Source organism: Centrocercus urophasianus, unplaced genomic scaffold, assembly GCF_019232065.1.
Source record: "Centrocercus urophasianus isolate 14NV4802_14NV808 unplaced genomic scaffold, USGS_Curo_1.0 seq_40, whole genome shotgun sequence".
Lineage (NCBI taxonomy): Eukaryota > Metazoa > Chordata > Aves > Galliformes > Phasianidae > Centrocercus > Centrocercus urophasianus.
The window spans coordinates 5,361,839-5,380,026 of NW_024884978.1; the positions used below are offsets into that span (position 1 = coordinate 5,361,839).

Below are 18,188 nucleotides of genomic sequence, written 5' to 3' on the forward strand. Positions count from 1 at the left end.
TCTCTCCTCTGAAGAAATTATCCCCTTCCTGCCATCCATCCATCCACAGGCATGTCTGCCATGGCCACCCAAACCAGCTCCTCCTGACACAGCTGCCCAGCATAGACCTGCTATTTAAAGCGCTATTTCCTAGCAGGTAGGAAGGGATTTGCTCACTTTGACAGGAAAGGAACTCGACCACAGATGAAGAAATTCAGCCAAAGCCATCCAGCAAGCTTGGGACAGAAGCTGTGTGAGGGCAAAGCCTCCCAATCCCAGACACCAGCCTGCATGCCGAACACCAAGCCCAGTGCTGGATTCAGCTCCCCTGACAGGAAGAAACCCCCAAGTTATCCTGGAAGATGATGGGAGATGCCATCCAAACCCAGGTGTAAGGTGCACCAGACCCAGCCTTGCAGGCTGCACAGTACCCAGTATAAACATGCACCGCTCCCAGTTTCAACCCCAGATCTAGCTGGAATAAGCCCCCTGGGCACCCTTGTACTAAGGCTGCACTGAAGGAACCGAAGGAGCTGAAGTCCCTTTTCTGAGCAGACAGCAGAGGCCCAAAGTTTCTGCCTTCCTCCATAGTTTGCTATGGGGGACCCATAGATACTGATGGGCAAAAACAGGTGCATGGGAGCATGACAGCAGGATCATGGTGTCACCTGGGAGACTGCTCCCTTATTTAGTATTTCACAGGGAAAATCCAACAATTAGGTATTTTAAAGAAGTCGGAAACAGCAGGAGCAGCACCCCCACACTGCACAGCCCGTCATCTGCAGGGACCTCTGGTCATACCTCAATTTCCCTCTTGCTGTTCCCCCCAAGCAAAGCAGGAAAAAAACAAGCAGCTTCAAAGCAGCTTTGTTCAAAACAAACATTCCCAGAACAATGAAAGGAAAAAAGCAAAGTCGGAAGCCCTGTCCCCATCTGTGCAGCTGAGAAGGTGCAGCTCTTGCCTCTCTACTCCCAAGATTTCATGATCTCAGAGGACACGAATGGTGCTAGCACCAAGGAAAGGAAGTAACGAAAAATAATCCCTTTGGAAAGACATGTCTGGAGTCACCCTTTTCCTTGAGGAGCAAACCACGTGCTCCTGCTGCAGGTTTCATGACCCAGAAAGACTTCAGTAAGATGGAGGGGTTCACTCCATCTCCTTCTGCTACCTTGGGGTTTGCACCAGCACATGACCATTCCCCCTGAGCACCAAGGTGCCCACATCTTCCGATGTGCTGCAACCAAGTGGGAGCTCCCCTTCCCACGAAGCTGAAATCTTCACTCCACATTCCCCAGCCCATCAGGCTGTAAACATCTGCTAAAGACTTTGGGTGGGGGAAGCCAGGCAGCTCATTCAGAGATATGGAAGCTCCTTTTCCAGCTGGCTGGAGAAACACATTACCAGGAAGTGAAGTCACGGTCCCGGCTGGGATCTTGCTATTTCGCTCTGCAGGATGTGAATTCAGAGGAGCTGTATTTGCAGAGGGAAGAGGTGGAGTCTTTTCCATTTCCCCCATCCTTCCGAAAGGACAGTACACCTTCTGCAGCAGGAAGAGATGGGGCAATAGCAGGGGGGGCAGCAGCCAAATGTGGCTTCTGCAGCTACCCTGGGAAGGACAGAGGTGAGCACCACCTGTGCCAGAGGTGACACACTGGAAATGCCATGGAGCTGAGATCACTTATGGGGCTGCAGGATGCAGGCACCAGCAAAATATTTACTCTGGCATTAACAGTGTGCTTTGGCTCCTGATCAGCTGGTCCAGTAGGAACTCTGAAGGAAGCCAGGGAAAGGACTGTTAGTCCTCCTGCATGCCCAGACAAAGGGGCTGCAGCAACACCTTCAGCTTTTTCAGTAATGTAATGCCAAGTAAATGATAAATTGTAATCTGTAGAGAATGCTGAACTGATCATTGAGGACAGCAATCATACAAAGGGCTTTAAAGAGATCAGGAAGGCAGCAGGCAAATTCAACTTGGGAAAATTGCAAAGTATAGCATTAGGGGAAAAATAATCTGACAGACACACATTCAATGGGAAGAAAGGGCGGAAGCAGGATGTGGGGACCATGCAAGTAATGTGCTTGTGAATACAAAAGGAGCCAGAGCAAGGAGAACAACCCCAATAATAGCACCAGGCAGCCCTGCATGGGGCAACCCCCTTCTTGGGGTGCCTCCATGTGCCCTGTCCAAGGCTACCACATGCCCATGGCCATGAGCCCCTAAGGCTTGGTGCCAGACATGCGAAGCAAATGCCAGGAAGAGCAGCTGGAGGGCTTGCCCTGCACAGGATTAAGGCAGGTCAGTGAGTCCAGATTTGCTGAGCAACAGTTAATTAGGGAGGGCACGCAGGGACACAGCCACCCACCTACACCTGGCAGGCTTCGACACTCCAAAGGAGCATGTAACTATTTCACAGTTCTAATGACAGCCCCAGATAAAATGTAGAGCAATCAAGAATGGCCAACAAAAACCTGTGAGTTCAAGGGATTGAAGCAAGGATCCAGACCTCCAGCCACAGTAAACTGTGCAACTCCTGGAGATAGCAGGGCCAGACTGAGGCTGGGGTACCAGGCTGATGCTGCCTAACATGCTCTGTCCCCATCTATCCCAGTTCAGAACCCACAGAAACTCTGCTGTCCCCTGCACATGGCAGCTGACATTAGGAACTTGCTCTGCCCAGTAGAGCCGGTCCTCAAAGCACGTAGCAGTGGCTGGAAATCGTGTGACTTCCTCACCCTTTAGCCCCAGGGAAATGGCTGTCAGGAGCTGCCAGGGTAGATGGAGCCACTGTCCCCACCCTGGATGTATTCTAATCTGGGCAAGGCATACACAGGATGGGAGGGGAGGAACCAGGAGGTGAAGCCATTCACTCAAGGTCACCCAGAAAGGCCGTGGGTTAAGTCACCACTTTGAATAAAGGCTCTGCCCCAACGCTGTAGTGGTCTCAAACTGAATTTTTCCCTTCCACCAGCTCCCACCCCACAGTTAACAAACTGTCTGCAGCTGAGAACTGCAGAACCTCAAACTGCTGTTCCCAGCTCATGGCTATGCGGATGGGGTGTGAAGTCACAAGTGTTTAAAAATACCTTGCAGATGCCTTTTCTAAACTCTGACCTGTGAGCAGGTGCTGCTGTCAGCCAGCCCCACTCATTAACACACGGGCAGCTCTTCTGGAATGCACACCCTTGGCTGGGCAGGGGATGAGGAAGACAGCAGATGCTTTCAGGGGATCAGCTTTCCATCTTCATGAGACAAAGATTCCCTCTTCTGGCAAGGGATGCTGCCTCTCCAGTGTGGCCAAGACCAAAGAAGAGGCTCTCTGCTTCCCACAGCCACCTTAAGCAGCTCCAGCAAAACTTTTTCTTCCCTCCAGGACAGAGCTGACACATGGCTCCAGCCTCCACCACAGCCAGGGACGTCAGACGAGCAACACTTAGCCCTAGCTCCTGCAAGTGTCACTGCTGCAGCTGGTGATAGCATCTGTGTTGGGACAGAACAATGGGATCTTATGAAACAGTGGCAGCTCCGCATTCCCACACAGCAAGTGACAACATGGATTGGTAGGGATCACTCTGCAAACCTCATCTCAGACAATGGAAGGGCAAGTCAGGAAAGGCTTGGGTACAGGGGACACTTATCCCTCCTTGCCTGTGTGTGCCATCCCCTCGTGTGAGGTCACAACAGGAAGGAGAAAGGACAAATCTGTCCCTGCTGGCACAGGCAAAGGTTCTCCCAGTCTGGAACGAGCAGCCTGAGAGAAGGACACCTTTTTGCTCTCCTTATCCCTGCCACAGGACAGGTAAAACAATGGCCTCACTGTGTCACAGGGCTGTGGTACCTACAACAAGCCGTAGGTCCCCACATGCCATATGTTTTAGGACAGGCATCTTCCTGTCCCCATGACAGAACGAGAACATACAACAGGGGCATTGCAACCACCCTGCCGTGGGCCTCAGCGGCTGCTGAGTTATTCCAGGCCCCGCATTCCTGATCCCCTGTACCACAGCTGCTCAGGGTCCATGGGTTCCTCACATTGCCCAGCCCAGGTTCATGGCCCCATGGCTGTTCCAGAGACTGCTGGCAGATGCTCAGAACCAGCTGGGGACTAGGATAACACAGAGCAGCCCTGTCTCCCACTACATACTGCATAAGGGCCGACCTACAGCAGGATCAAGGATTGTCCCCTCAGTTCCGCCACTCTCCCTTGGTGCTTCCCACACCTCAACACAACTGCACAGTGCTGGGCCACATGCCAAGACCTGCCTGGTCCCTGGACCCCTGCCGGGAACCTGATCTGTTTATGCCTTCCCAGCACACCGGGTACGTGTTAGGAACGGCCCTGGCAAGCCTGAGTTGGCGGCAAAGGCAGGACTTGGGAGCTGAGCACAGAAACTCCACCTGCTGCCTCGCAGCATCCCCCAGAGGGAGTGGGAAGGAGAAAGAGGGAGTGTGAAGGGGAAAAAAGGGTCACACTAGCTCATTTTCACAGGATAAGGCACCACATAGAACCAGCTTACCCTCTTCACCACAGGGCTTATATACATTCTAGCCAGGAAAACATCCAGGATTGCATTCAGCATGAATTTGGAGACAAAAAGCTCTTAGGATTCACAGCAGGGTGCAGTGGTATGGTGCAGAGCCATAACTTGCAGGGGGCAGAGCTGGAAACCCCCCCACCCACATCAGGGTCACATTCAGTCCAGCACACTGCTAAATATAACCATAGGGACAGATACCATATTGGAGAGCACCACCTCAGGGGAATGCAATAGGTAGCAGGGTTCCTCCCTGGGACTGGGCAAGTTTGGGGATCCCTCAAAGGGGTCCAGAGGCAGCTGAGCTTTGAATGGCCACATTTCACCAGCCTTGGTTAAGGCAAATGAACCGCACACTCCTTGCACTTACACAGGAAGATAAAAATGCCATCAGAGCAGCACAGCCCCAGGGATGTTACTACAATCACTCTGCCAAGGTATTGAGCCACGTGCCTGTGCCACAGAGCTAGGCTGCAAATAAGCACAGTGTCACCACACCTCCTCGCTTGGCCAGAGCTCAGTGCTGCTCTGGGACATGGCTTCACTAACAAGGAAACATCTGGGGCAGCTCAGATTGCTGCCAGCTGCAGGGATGTTGCTGACTTCCCAGTACCCCACTGCCTCTTCCACTGCAAGGAGGTATATTTTCCCCTTTTTAAAACTGATAGAATAACTGGGAGCTTATCTGAGGAAGACAAGAGCAGCTCTTCCCATCACACAAGTTCAAACAAAATCAAACCTGTGGTATTTCAGGCCAACCAGTGTACCATGGGCTTGCTCCCAGAGCAATCCCTCTGCCTTATCATGCTGGCTGAGCACCATATACCCCCTCAAAGGCAATCATTAGCCACTGCAAAGGACTCGACACAGAGGCAGGTGAGGCAAGCGGTGCTCATGTGGCCTTACTGCAGCACAGTATGCCCCAGCCCGTGCCATTTGGGGTGGTAGTGGAGAGGCCCTGAAAAGGTGGGAAAAGGTCCAGGGGTTTCCCAGTCCATGCTCTCCCTACAGGTGCTTTACCCAACTCATCCCTAGCCTGAAAACGCCCTTATCTACACCCATCCTTGTCAAAGGATGAGACCAACACCTGAGCTGGGCTGCTGGAGGGGAGAAGGGAAAGAGAGCAAGGACAGGAGCTGGGGGAGACTTTGAGACCAATGCTCCAAGGGGACAAGAGGCATCTGCAAAATGGAAAGCTCGAGCCACCCCACACTATCCTCACTGCCAGCATACACATGGCCACCTCCTCACAGATCACGAGGTCTGTACTGCAGAGATCCTGCACACAGAGGCAGAAACACCAAGGTGTGTTATGCAACTGCCATCACCAGCAGTGCTCATGGTGAAGTGCAGTATTACGAAATCCCAGGAGATTTCACAGCTAATGGCACAGTCGCCGGTGGGGTTGGCTCACACTGACTGCTCCTGAGCACAGCAAGGGGAACACGTGCTGTCTTCCCACATTTGGCTGGGACCTTGTGGAGAAGCTGCGCCAGCACTGGCAGGGGTTTGCAGAAGCACACCCAAACATGTTGCACCAGGTTTGGGAAGCTGCAGGAGCCGTGTATCTGCCATGCTTGCAGGTTTGCCCTGCTCCCTTATCTTGCCATTGAAGCAGTACTGATCTGCTGCTCCAGCTTCTCTCACTTACAGACTGCAAACAGCTTGTAGTGACCGTGCATCCACCCTGCACACAGAGTGCTGCAGCCCTGGGCATTTCACAGCAGTGAGGGATGGGTGAGGACATCCGGCCCCTCCCCAGCAGGGTAAAGATCACTTCAGCAGAGCCATTTCCAAGCAGGTTGGGCATCTCCAGACAGGTCTGTGACTCATCGGGACACCTTGGCAAATCCTGGCAATGCTGCAGCCAAAGGTTCAGGCAGATCCTAGCCTCTACAGCCAGGGTGTGATTTTGGGGGAACTTGAGGCACAGTGTGGGGGAAACAACAAGTTTGCAGCTCCCACCCTTCAGCTCCCCACCCCCTGACTGCTGCAGGAGCCAGAAAAGGTGGTTTACTGTTATTTAGTTTCTGCCCTTTCATACTTCTTCACCAAAGTTGCATTTTGCCAGTGGCAGCCCTGAGACTGGCATAGGGCCAGGCCAGCCAAAGCGCTTTTAAAAACAAAGCAGGGCGCGTGCATGCACACACACACACAGCACCAAGCACCTCTTTAACTCTTCCTGGCCTTCCCCGGTTGCTACCATGCACTCTCAGGCAGCTGGAAACCATCTTCCTCAAGAGATGCTGTCAATTGCTGCTGGAATTCAGTAGCTCTCCTTGTCCTGGAGAAAAGATCTGACCCTCAGCCCAGGAAAGCTGACAGGAGGTGAGCATGGTTCTGTCTTCAGGGACAGTCTTGCCCTTGCTCCAAAGGTGCCAATGCCTATGGTGCAGAATACACTTTGAGTGGCTTTTCTAGGTTGCAGACTCAAATCTTCAGCCTCACAAGGAGAATGTCAGAGCTTTTAATACAGAATCAGCTTCCCTCTGGGTGGCAGAAAGCCAGCAGCCCAGGTACATGCGAGGCAATGTCCAAGCACGTGACAGAGGATGAGGTGCGTATGAGAGGTGGCTCCCAACATGTGCCAGCCATGTGCAGTGCTTGGGCATTGCCAAGTCCTGTCCCCTCTGCTCTGGGCTGGCAAATAAGAGCAGTCCCAGAACAGCCTGCTCCCTTTCAGTGCTATGAGCAGACTGGGGAGGCTCAAATGCTCCTGAGTTAGAAGATGACAATGCACAGTTTGTTGCTACTCAGATAAACTCTATCCACCATGTGCCACTTCCTTGCAGGGACCCCTCTACCCCACAACATATCACAGAATCACAGAATGGCCAGGGTTGGAAGGGACATCAAGGATCATGAACCTCCAACTCCCCTGCCACATGCAGGGCCATCAACCTCCACGTTTAATGCTAAACCAGGCTGCCCAGGGCCCCATCCAACCTGGCCTTGAACACGTCCATCCACATACGGGGCATCCACAACCTCTCTGGGCAGCCTGTTCCAGTACCTCACCAATCTCTGGGTAAAGAATTTCCTCCTGATGTCCGACCTAAATCTCTCCTCCCTCAACTTAAAACCATTTCCCCTCATCCTGCACATATCAACCCTTTCAAAGAGTTGATTCCCCTCCCCTCTGTAGACTCCCTTTAGGTATTGAAAGGCTGCAATGAGGTCACCCCACAGCCTTCTTTACTCCAGGCTGAACAAGCCCAGCTCCCTCAGCCTGCCCTCATAGGGGAGGTGCTCCAGTCCCCTGATCATCCTAGTGGCCCTCCTCTGGACCCTCTCCAACAGCTCCCTGTCTTTCTTGTACTGTGACATGTCCCAGTCTGGCAAACAGAAGATAGGACACGAGTGCCAGCAACATCCTTGCTGCATCTCTTATCCTGCCCTAGGGAGCACTGTCTATACTACAGCCTGCACTCCTCCAGCAGCCAAGCACACATTGTCCTGGGCTGCTAAGAGCTTCCCTGACTGCCTGTTTTTAAGTTATTAACATCCAAATCATGCCACACTTCTGAGCCAAGCAACTGAAACAGCCTCTGCAGCTCTTGTAAGATGGAAGCAGAGCCCCAAGTCCAGGGCTGAGTCACCACAAGGTGCCAGAGTGGCAGAAATCCCTCTCCTGCTCTGAACCTCAGCTTCCTGCATGCTGTGCCTGGGATTGCTCTGAACCTGCTTCCGATTCCCATAAGAGATGGGTCAGTCCCCAGGCTGCACAAAGCTGGAGGCAAGCAATGCCCCAGAGCAGCTCCCTGCACATCCCTTAAGATATCCTTACGGATATTCTCCACACTTAATACTTTTTTTCTTCTTCCTACTATTTCACTCATGAAAGAAGAAAAATAGCAATAAGTGGCACAGGCTGCAGCAAGGCACTGAAGACTGCAAAAGCACTTTCAAAGGATGAGGACAGTAAAACAGACCCAGAATGAGGGTGATATGGACCTGTGAATATGGGCTGCAAAGAGGGACAGAATGATGGGGCTATGTCCACCAGGCTGGATGCTGAATCTTCTGTCTGCCATCCACCTCTGCACTACCGTTTGCTGATGGTTTATCTCCTGTGCTTGGCACAGAGATGCTTTCCTGGACTCTGGGCCCCATGCAGGGCCAGCAGTGGACCCTTTCCAAAGACAACAATTGTGAGAGGCTGGCTTTGAAAAGTGATCGCATGCTCACTACTTTTGCTGCTGCTGCCCATGTAGTGCTCTTTCTTCCCCATGAGAGAAAAGAAATAGAAAGTGCTAAGACCCACAACTGAGCTGGGACAGACAAGATATGTGATAGTGAGGGAAAAGAAGGTGAGGAAAAAAAACAAAAAAACACAGAGCACAGAGCAGGCTGGCACATGACTGCTGGAGGAGACCCCCCAAGAGAGACCAGAAGCTGTGGGATGGGGAAAGGAGCCCCCCTGTGCTGTGCACTGCAGTCTCGCCACAATCCCTGAAGCAGGAAGGCAGCCATGCTTGCAGGAGCCTTTGAAGCCTCCTTCTCTCCTTTCCACCCACTGTGGGCTGGCTGGAAGCACGTTTCAGCAGGCTGCAGGCAGTGAGCTTCCCAGTGCAGGGCCACTGCCAGCCAGGCTCTCCAGGGCACAGTGCCTCTCCTCACTCTGGGCTGGCTCTCAATGGGATGAAGAGCTTTTCCTGGTTCAGCAGAGCTCTATGGCATCATTCACAGTGGCCCTGGAGCACACTGCAAGCTTTCCAAGCCTGCACCCAACTGGTCCAGCCTGTCAGATCTACAGCACACATGAATAGGAAGAAAGGACCATGCCAAGGATGCTTAGGAACTTATCCTGGAAACCTAGGCTTTGAGAAACACAATGAGGGCTGCATGCTGGCTTGATGGCTGAGCTGGATCTAGCAAGCTGTGATGTTAAGTACAGAACCACAACAGGAAAGTTGCCCAACTGTCCTTTTGCCATCACCAGTTGGATATGACAGAGTCTGAAATGATAACGATGCTCCCCAAGGCAGGCTCCTGCTCTTCCCCACACATGGACTACCAAAGCTCCCCCCCAGTGCAGCCACAAACAGGACAGTCCTCCCTGCAGGACACCATGATGGGGATAGTGAGCTGGGCTCATCAGCTGGTGCAAAGGCATATCCACATCACCACAAAGTAACTCCTGGATTGGTAAAAGCAGTGACTTTTTCCCCTGCACACAACCATGGGAACTGCTGCCATTGAGACAAGGAGAAAGTCCTGCTGGACTCAGAGGGAGGGCAGGTGTTTTGGTGAGAATGGGAACACCAAGCATCAGTAGCAAAGGCTAACAAATAGCAGGAGAAATATTAAACCTCACGCTTTGGAGCTTAATCTGATACAGCTACTAGAGATTAGCAGGAAATTTAAGGGGGAGGGAGCAAATTATCCCACATCTGCCTGTTGCAGACTTGCAGCCAGCAGAGCCCATTCAGCATCACCCCTTTCCTCAGCCAGATAAGTGACAGCAGCATCCAAGGACTGGCACTGGCAAACAAACAAACAAACAAAAAAAAAAAAACGTTGTGTCCCATGATGCCATCAGTAAGAAGCACCAAGCTACACTAGGGGATAAAGCCAAGGCTTCCCATTAGGAGCTTTACTTGCATTTAACAGCTTGTTAGGTCACAGCCCAGATGGATCCAAATCCCAGGCACCCATGCCCTGCTCTTGATATATCTGAGGTCTGGGAGTTCCAAAAGCCTCAGTGCCACTGCTGAAAAGGGGTCAGCAGCAGGCTGAGGACAACCAGCCCTTCCACAGCACTGGGTGAAAGCCCAGCAAGAAGGCCCTCTATCCTTGAGTTTAGCACGAGTTTGCTCAGCTGCTGCACTTTCTTTGCACTTCATGCACATTTAAACAAAAAGCTTCACCACTCCCTTAAGAAAGGCAAACAGTGAGTCCAGCTCCTGTTCTCTTCCACAGCACCTCCAGTCCTAGGCTACCTCCAAGGCATTAAGGCTCACTCCTCGGACAAGTCTCCCCACCCCCCCACCAGCAGCTGTCCCCACTGCCTTCACCCCACCATGGCTGCAATGAGCTGGGATGGGGTCTGCAGGTCCCCTTTGCCCCTTCCCAGGGACTTCTACCACCCTGCACAGCCTCCCTGGTTCTGTTGCATTGTTAGTGAGCACAGCCAGGCAGGAATGTGATTGATCGCCAGGGAGAAAGGCCAAAGCCGTGACGGGTCGTTTAACAATTTCAATTAAACTCTGCAGTGCTGAGACGGGGAGGGGAGGGGAGAAAGAGAGAGAAAGAAATTAAAAAGAGGGATGTTTCTACTGCTGCTCAGGGGAATTTCAACAAAGCACAGCCAGGGCAGTGGGAGCAGACTCTCTCCTTCCAGCTATGAGTGACTATGGCATCATCCCCACGGCCCCTTCCTGCAGGCAGGATATCTGCCCATGCTGACTCTAATCCTCCCAACCCAAACTTTCTCTCTGCCCCTCCCTCCTTCACACCCCCAGCAAGCCTTACAATAATAGGTGCTGTGACCCACTTGCACAGCGGCGCTTGCTTGGGGATGAGGGCTGCACACGGTGAATATTAAACAATGTGTCCCTGAAGTTCCCGCTGCCGGGACTGGCACTTGATTCTTGCTTATGTGCGGTGACTTTTTTAGGCACAGGAAGTCCCGGAGGGCTAATCACAGTGACGGCACTTTGAATCCATTAAGACAGCAGAAGGACTCTTAGAGGGATTTAAAAAAAAAAAAAAAAAAAAAATCAGCATCTCGGTCTGTCATATGGAAAAGGCACTTTAACGAGCAACAAACGCTCCACTCACATGGCATGGGCAGAAGGAAGCAGAGGGAAGCATAAGGGATTGGCAGTGGCTGCCCCCCATGCAGTGGCTCAGGGCTTGCAGACAGTGCCTTACCATGGCCTGGGCTTTTTGCTCCCCCGCCTTATAAAGGAGTAACATGAACATAAGCATAGTGAAGGACCTGCTGACGCTGCTTCAATGGGGGATTTCAATGCACTCAATTCACGTGGGTGTCCCATGGCTGGAGGGAGGGAAGACGCCAGAGAAAACACAGGCTTTAACAGGGAGAGAGGTATTGGAGGTCCACCCCCGGCACACAGGCAAGGAAAGCTGTGGGGGCCCCATACCTGCCCACATTATGCTGCCTGGCCACAGAACACCAGCTTGGGGACCCAGGTTGCATCTGCTGACATTATTTACTGCCTTGGAGCGGCTTTCAGGCCTTCTGCACGAGCAAGTCCATCTTGCTCCAGCCCTAAAATCTGCCCTACACAGGCTGCAGCCCCAAATAGGTACAGATCCTGAGCACTGAGCAGAGGCAAAGGCACCTGATCCTGTCACCCAAAGGGGCACCCAGCCTCCTCTGTGATAAAAGCAGGCTCAGGGCTGGCTGCAGTGGGAAACAGCAGCCCACATAGATTTATAAAGCTCTGGCACTAGCCAAAGCCTTCTAGGAGCCAATCCTGGGGATTTTATCCCCATCTCACATCTAAAATCCTCAGCCTAATTCATGTTTCTCAGCACCAGCCTCTCTGCTCTGAGCTGCACCTTTGAGAGCTTTTACTCCTGGCTGCTTCTCCCCACTCCCTCCAGTTTTTCCCTCAAGTTTTCCTGCAGAGACCCCTGAGACCCTCCCACAAGGCACAGCCTGGATGATAGCCATAGCCAGATGGGCTCTTTGGGAGATTATATGAACACTTTGCTGTAGGGAGCTAATTCTAGATCTGTTTTGCCTGTTCTAACTTCCCAGTCAGTCATCCCTGCAGGCTGTAAGCATGGGACAGGGGATTCTCTGGCCAATCCTTGCCCAGAGTGGCTCCCACATCCCACACAGGAGCTGTGCAGCTCCCCCTGCTCACACCCCACAGACAAGCACCCTTTTGTTTACTTTTTCCAGTTTGCTTCTCTCTGCAACTTGCAAGCAGTGACCGGAGTACCTGCTCATGAAGCTCAGCCTTCTGCAAGTTCTGTAGCACTAGGTCTGCTCTTCCACCTTTTACACCCTCTGTTTCCAGTGTGAGTTGTCAGGTACTTTCAAGACACCGGGGCCCCCATGACCTTCACAACACCGATGGGAGGTGGGCCATTGGCCCATCAAACACCTAACATTGGTCAAGCTTGCCATTTGCTTTGAGCCTGCTTGCAGCTGGCCTTTCCAAGCATACATGAAAGAAATCAGGACTGCTGAAGGGTTAAACATTACCAGACTGAAATTCAAGGTTTTACAATTGGTTCCAGTCGACTGGCTTGGATGATAATTTTTCACAAGATAAATACAAAGTAAGTGGCAATTGCTAAAGACCTTTTGTACCACATCCCCCCAAGCAGCTTCATGGTCTCCCCTGCTATTTGTTTCCCTTTGCCCTTCTCTGCTCAGTGCCCACACTTCAGGGCCCCTGGCCCTGAGCCCAAAGGGAACCCGAGCTCTGCTGGGAGGATCGTTTACAGCTCAGTCATTCATCAACACAGGCTGCATTCACGCCTCTAACCACAGCATAACTCTCCCATGGGGGTTCAAAGTCTGCACTACCACCCCAGCTCAGATGTTCAGAATGAGCCCTGCACAGAACCTGTGGACACAGCTTGTGGCTTGGGACATGCAGTGATGCCCAGAGGAAGGAAGGATCCCAGCAGCCCTGCACCCAGATACTCACTGGTCTTGGATGCTTTGATCTTGGCCACCAGCTTCTGCACACCAGGTATGTCCCCATTCTTCACAGCCTGGATCAGTTCCTGCTCTCGCCCCATTGCAGACAGGTGGGAGGAGCGGCACACAAGGAAGAAGCCTTCAGATCCCAGTAGTTTATAAAGCCATCGAAATAAGTTTGTAAATCCTCAAAATATGCCTGAATAGGAGGTGGAATCCAGCAAGAAGAATGCCTTAAAATCCCACGGGACATAAAAAAAAGGAAGAAGTCTCCCTTTCAGCAGCAGAAGTCCCTTTCTTCATTGGGAGCAGCAGGACCCAGATGGGGTTAGGCTGAAGAACATGCCATCAGTCAAAACGAGGAGAGTTCAGTGCTGCAGGACCAGTTACTGACCGCCACAGAATGCTACAAGACCACACGAGGCAGCTCAGGGCAGGACAGCCAGCGGGGCTAGCGTCAGGATGCTGCCAAACCTGCACTGGACTCTGCAGCCAGAGGTGCCTTGCTTGGCTATCCTTGCCAGGCTCTGCCACGCTGATGAGTCCCTAATCCTTCCCAAAGGGATTACAGGCTTGTTGCCATCTGGAAGTTATAGATCCTTCCTCTCTGGTGCTCATTAGCGCTTTTGTTTCAGCATTCCTCTTGGAAACTGTGCTGCAGCCACAGTGCGGAACCCCGCACACAGATGAGCCCTGTTTCAGGCTGGCACAGCAGCCCAGGACCTGAGGAAGGGAAGGAAGAGAAGAGTCAGCCTTCAAAGAACATTTACCTCCTGGCTGGCACCATCATGATAGCTTTTGTATCCATGTCGAAGAACAAATACTTTGACTATATTTAGTCCTGGTGGGACTTGGCTCATCCTTGTGATAAAAAGAGGGAAGGACCTGTGGAGGAAGCCTTCTGTAGGGGAGCTGTGGATGGATGAGTGGTGCTGCCACTGCTCCTTCCCTGTTCTCACAGCCCATGGGGCTGTGCATGCTGTGCACTCTACACTAACCACAAATGGGGTCCAGGTCACTGCAACTTCTCCCTCTCCCCTCTGCCACTGGTAGCATCCAAGTGATGGAGCTGAGGTGGTTTTGTCAAAGTCTTCCAGGGGCCCTGAGACTGGCTGAACCTGCCTGGTACCTTTCCCATCTGTTACAGGGACAAACCCTGGCCTTTCAAGCTACCATGAAAGCTCAGTGCTCTGGGATTCAAGACACTCTGTATCCAATACATGAACGCTACTGGGCCCAAGTGAGCGCTGAGTGCAAACCACAGCACAACCGTGCTTCAGGGAACATGATGAAACCCCCGTTCTAGCTGTACAGGGCACCCTGGAAAGGGCCCAGGCTTCTGCAGCCATTCACATCTCCCAGCCAACACTTTGCCCTGTACCTGGGTTGTCCAAACAGGGCAGTGAGAAACTCTATGCTGGTTCAGGACCATGTATCCAGCAGGCTGCTCTGAAGCCCCAGGGACAAGCATGAAATCAGGAGGGCAGGCAGCATGCATTGTTCCCGCTGCTGGTCTGTCACACATCACCCCACCACTCCAACCCAGGTTGGATGGGAACCAGTTTCAGTATCCCCCAGCCGCTGCCCAAGTCTGTTGTCCCCCTTTCCAAAGCACTCACCCCCAGCCATTTAAATAACGATGGGTGCTTCTACTTCTGAGCAATCGAGGTCACCGTTTTGAGGGCAGAACACACAGGAGAGAGAAAGAGCAACAGTGGGAGAAGTCTGCCTGGTTCATGGGCAAAAGCAGAAGGGGCGTCCCAGTCCCTCATGGGACCCCACATCAAACATAGTGTTGCTCACCCCACCCACTTGCAATACTGGGAGCTGCAGCTGCCTGCAAGCACAGATCCCCAGCACCAGGCTCCCCTTGCTCCAGCCCTTCCTTACGCACAGCTGCAGAGACAATGCTCCCATGTAGGTGTAGCTCCTGGGACAAGACAATGCCCATGTTCCCATACCAGACTGAGGATTTACCCCTCTGCTGTCATTCCCCGAGTCTCTGGGTTTGCTGACTGATGACCCCTCAGTGCAAGGCTGCCTGGGAGTTAAGTGCCTGATGCCAAAGCCCATGCACACACAAATCAGATAGCACGTCTCCGTACCACAGAGCACCCACACCAGCTTACCTATTGTACAACAAAGTTTCAGCTACTGGAGTCATAACACCTTGACACAAACAAACTGCTTTCCAACGCCTCCTGCAACCCTCTGTCTTCAAAACTACTTATTTTATTTCACTCAGAGATCTGCATCCAATTCCACACCCCTCTGCAAGCACAAGATACAAATACAGGACCGTTGAGGATATTTACACATTCATTATCTGTGCAACTTCACCTAGAAAACTGCCTCACACTGCTGCCTACCTCTCCTGGAGCACACCAGACTCAACAAACAACTCTGAAGTATCAAGAGCTCCGAATACCGATCTCCACCTATTCAGCCTCCCAAGAAAAGAGCAGCAACAAAGGCAAGACTCGAGGAAGGCACAAAGCTGGAAAAGCAAAACATCCCTCCCACAGGAGCAAAGCGAAGCTTCAGCCCACAAATCCATCCGGAGATCCGAAGTATCTGAAACAGTCCTACAGCCGCAGGAAAAAAAAGGAGAGAAGGAAAACAACCATCAAACAATTTACGTAAGTAAGGAAGGAAAGATGCTAATGAGGAATCGGCAAAGGAACTCGGTCTGGAGGGGCGGGGGAGAACCTCACCTACCTCGGGAAACCCCGCAGGGTCCCGCTCCGCCTCCCACCACAGCGCTGCAATCCGGCGGTGCTCCGAGGGAGCTCCGCTCCACTTCGGGCGAACCGCCCCGAGTTCTGCGCGCTCCGCGTCCCGAGCGAGGCGGCTCCGCGGACGCAACTCACCCGGGGGCGCTCGCAGCCCGCCGAGACGCACAGCCTGGACTGGACGGGCCGGGCCGGGCCGGGCCGAACCAAAAAAAAAAAAACACTCCGGCGGCCCCGAGCAACCGCTCCTCCGCTCGCACGGCACTCAGCCGGGTCCTGTTCGGGCTGACCCCGTCCCCGCAGGAAATCCCTCCCCGGGCCGGTCTGATTGGAAAAAACCGGCGGGATGTGCGGGCTGGGCAGGGCCAGGCTGGCTGTCACTCACTGTGATGCGCCGCCAGATTTGGGCAGGGGAAGGGCCGGGAGCTCGGCTCCTGGGTCCCGCTCCGCGCTCCCAGCTCCGGCTCTGCTAATTAGGCTGCCGAGAAGGGGCGGCTCGGAGCTCAGCTGTGTAGTTCTGAAGGCTGCTGGACCCTTTCAAGTCGGAAGTCCGCAGCCCCTCATCCCAGCCCTGAACTCATCCTGCTTTTCCGAACCACTCTTCGCTCTTCCAAATCGCCTTCTTTTCTGCCAGCCCTCAGCAGAAAGAGAGAGCAGAACCGAGCACTCCCACGCAAGCACTGTGCTCTTGAAACAAGAGGCTGCTAATAAAGCTGGACAGCTTTTGCTACATGATACCACAGGATTTACCAGCATCTGATCTGCTTAAAAACACACAGAGGCTTTAATTTTACTCACTAAGTACCTAGCCCACAGCCCAAGGGGAGGTGCAGGCATCTCTTAGTCCCAAACGCAACCCCAAAAGAGGGTTCCTTGAGCAGTCCTGCTAGGGGAGGACAGGGTGAATCGTCGTGAGGAGAAGCTGATGCTTCCAGAAACACTCAGCCTTGTGAGTTCAGGAATAAAGAGATCATTATGCACACCTAATTATAAACATCAACATTTTACAGCTTCTGTGTTGAAGCATGAAGCCCTAAGTAGCCCTGCTAGGAAGCACAGGGAAGTGAACGGTCTTGTTACTCCTTCTTTGAGTTTCGTCAGAGCTGTAAAGCACATTGACATTTATAATAATCCCCTAAACTTACACAGCACCTTTTGTGCTTTTAAGGATCTTAACTATGCTTTGCAGTCCCCTGAACACAGACTGAACCTGCTTTTCAAAGAGTAGCCCAGACCCTGCTTTGTATAAAACAGGTCCCGCATCACCGCTTTGTGCAGGATAGGACTTCACCTCCACTCCTCTGTAGCACAGTTACACCATGTGTTCCAAGGGTATTCCCACTCAAAGGTTCAGCAACACACACGTCATTAAAGCTGGGTCATTTAGGCGTTAATCTCTGCAGTCATACACACCCTTTGAGCAGGGGGTACCACAGGGAAGTTCACTCGTTTCCTGGATATCCACAGCCTTTGAACACAAAATCAAGTATGGGTGCATCTAACACTGCAATCTAAACCCCACACTCTGGCAGCAGACAAGCAGATGAGAGCTAGCATCAGCAGTCTGGATTTCCTATCATGTATCTCACAGCTTTCATTTAAGTCTTAGGGGTTAAATAGTTCTTCAGTGATCCACAGCACAGAGACCTACCAAGGACTGCAGCTGGGTGACAGATCCCTGCCCTAACACTCATTTCTGCCTGTCCACGGGTTGGGGATGAGAGAATTGACTGAATTGCCACTACAGAAGTCCTTCATAACATGTTGCTATTTCTCTGCCCAGGAGTAAGTTGTATTTTAAGAGATGCTTCTGGGATCAGAGAGCAGCCCCAGGAGGGTGGCTAAGAGCGCGGCCCTGCCCTACGGCCCCACACCCGTTGCGGAACGCGCGCCAGCAGCACCGAGCCACGGCCTCGCGGGGCAGATTGGCACTCAGCCCCTCGTCCGAGCCGAGCTTCTTACGGCCAGCAAGGACCCTCCTCCTCGGGGCGATGTTGCCATCTAGAGGGCCACGCTACAATGATCGTCTCGTTGCACGCTGTTGGGAAAGTGTTTTTGTTTTTAATTCAAGGCAGCAAGTAAAAGCAGCGTTCTGAGGTAGTAACTGAGCAGGAGGAGTACATATCATGCTCCTGCGGTTGGGATGCTTGACTTAAAACGTCACTGCACGATGCTTTGCCAGCTCTCCCCAGTCCATGGCTTCAGCAGCTGAATTATGACTGGAGCTCAGTGTGTTCTTTTCACAGCACTAGCAGCTGTTCATCTCCCCTTCCTCCCCCTTCCCCCTTTTTCTGAGATTTACCTTAACGTTCCT

General features: G+C 52.5%; 1 protein-coding gene across 6 annotated transcripts in view; it reads right to left on the reverse strand.

Moving 5' to 3' along the window:
* The window catches only part of CASKIN2 (CASK interacting protein 2), a 31,080-nt gene extending 15,109 nt beyond the window's left edge, over positions 1-15,971 (reverse strand). For 3 of the 6 annotated variants that reach the window (XM_042832789.1, XM_042832790.1, XM_042832788.1), the window contains exons 1-2: positions 14,762-15,727; positions 13,150-13,865 (exon numbers count right to left, since the gene is read on the reverse strand). In XM_042832789.1, the coding sequence (XP_042688723.1) occupies positions 13,150-13,243 (94 nt within the window). In that variant the 5' untranslated portion in view covers positions 13,244-13,865; positions 14,762-15,727. Of the gene's footprint in view, positions 1-13,149; positions 13,866-14,761; positions 15,728-15,856 lie in introns of those variants that run through there. The other 3 variants (XM_042832786.1, XM_042832785.1, XM_042832787.1) reach the window with 3 other exon arrangements.
* Positions 15,972-18,188: the final 2,217 nt, after the last annotated feature.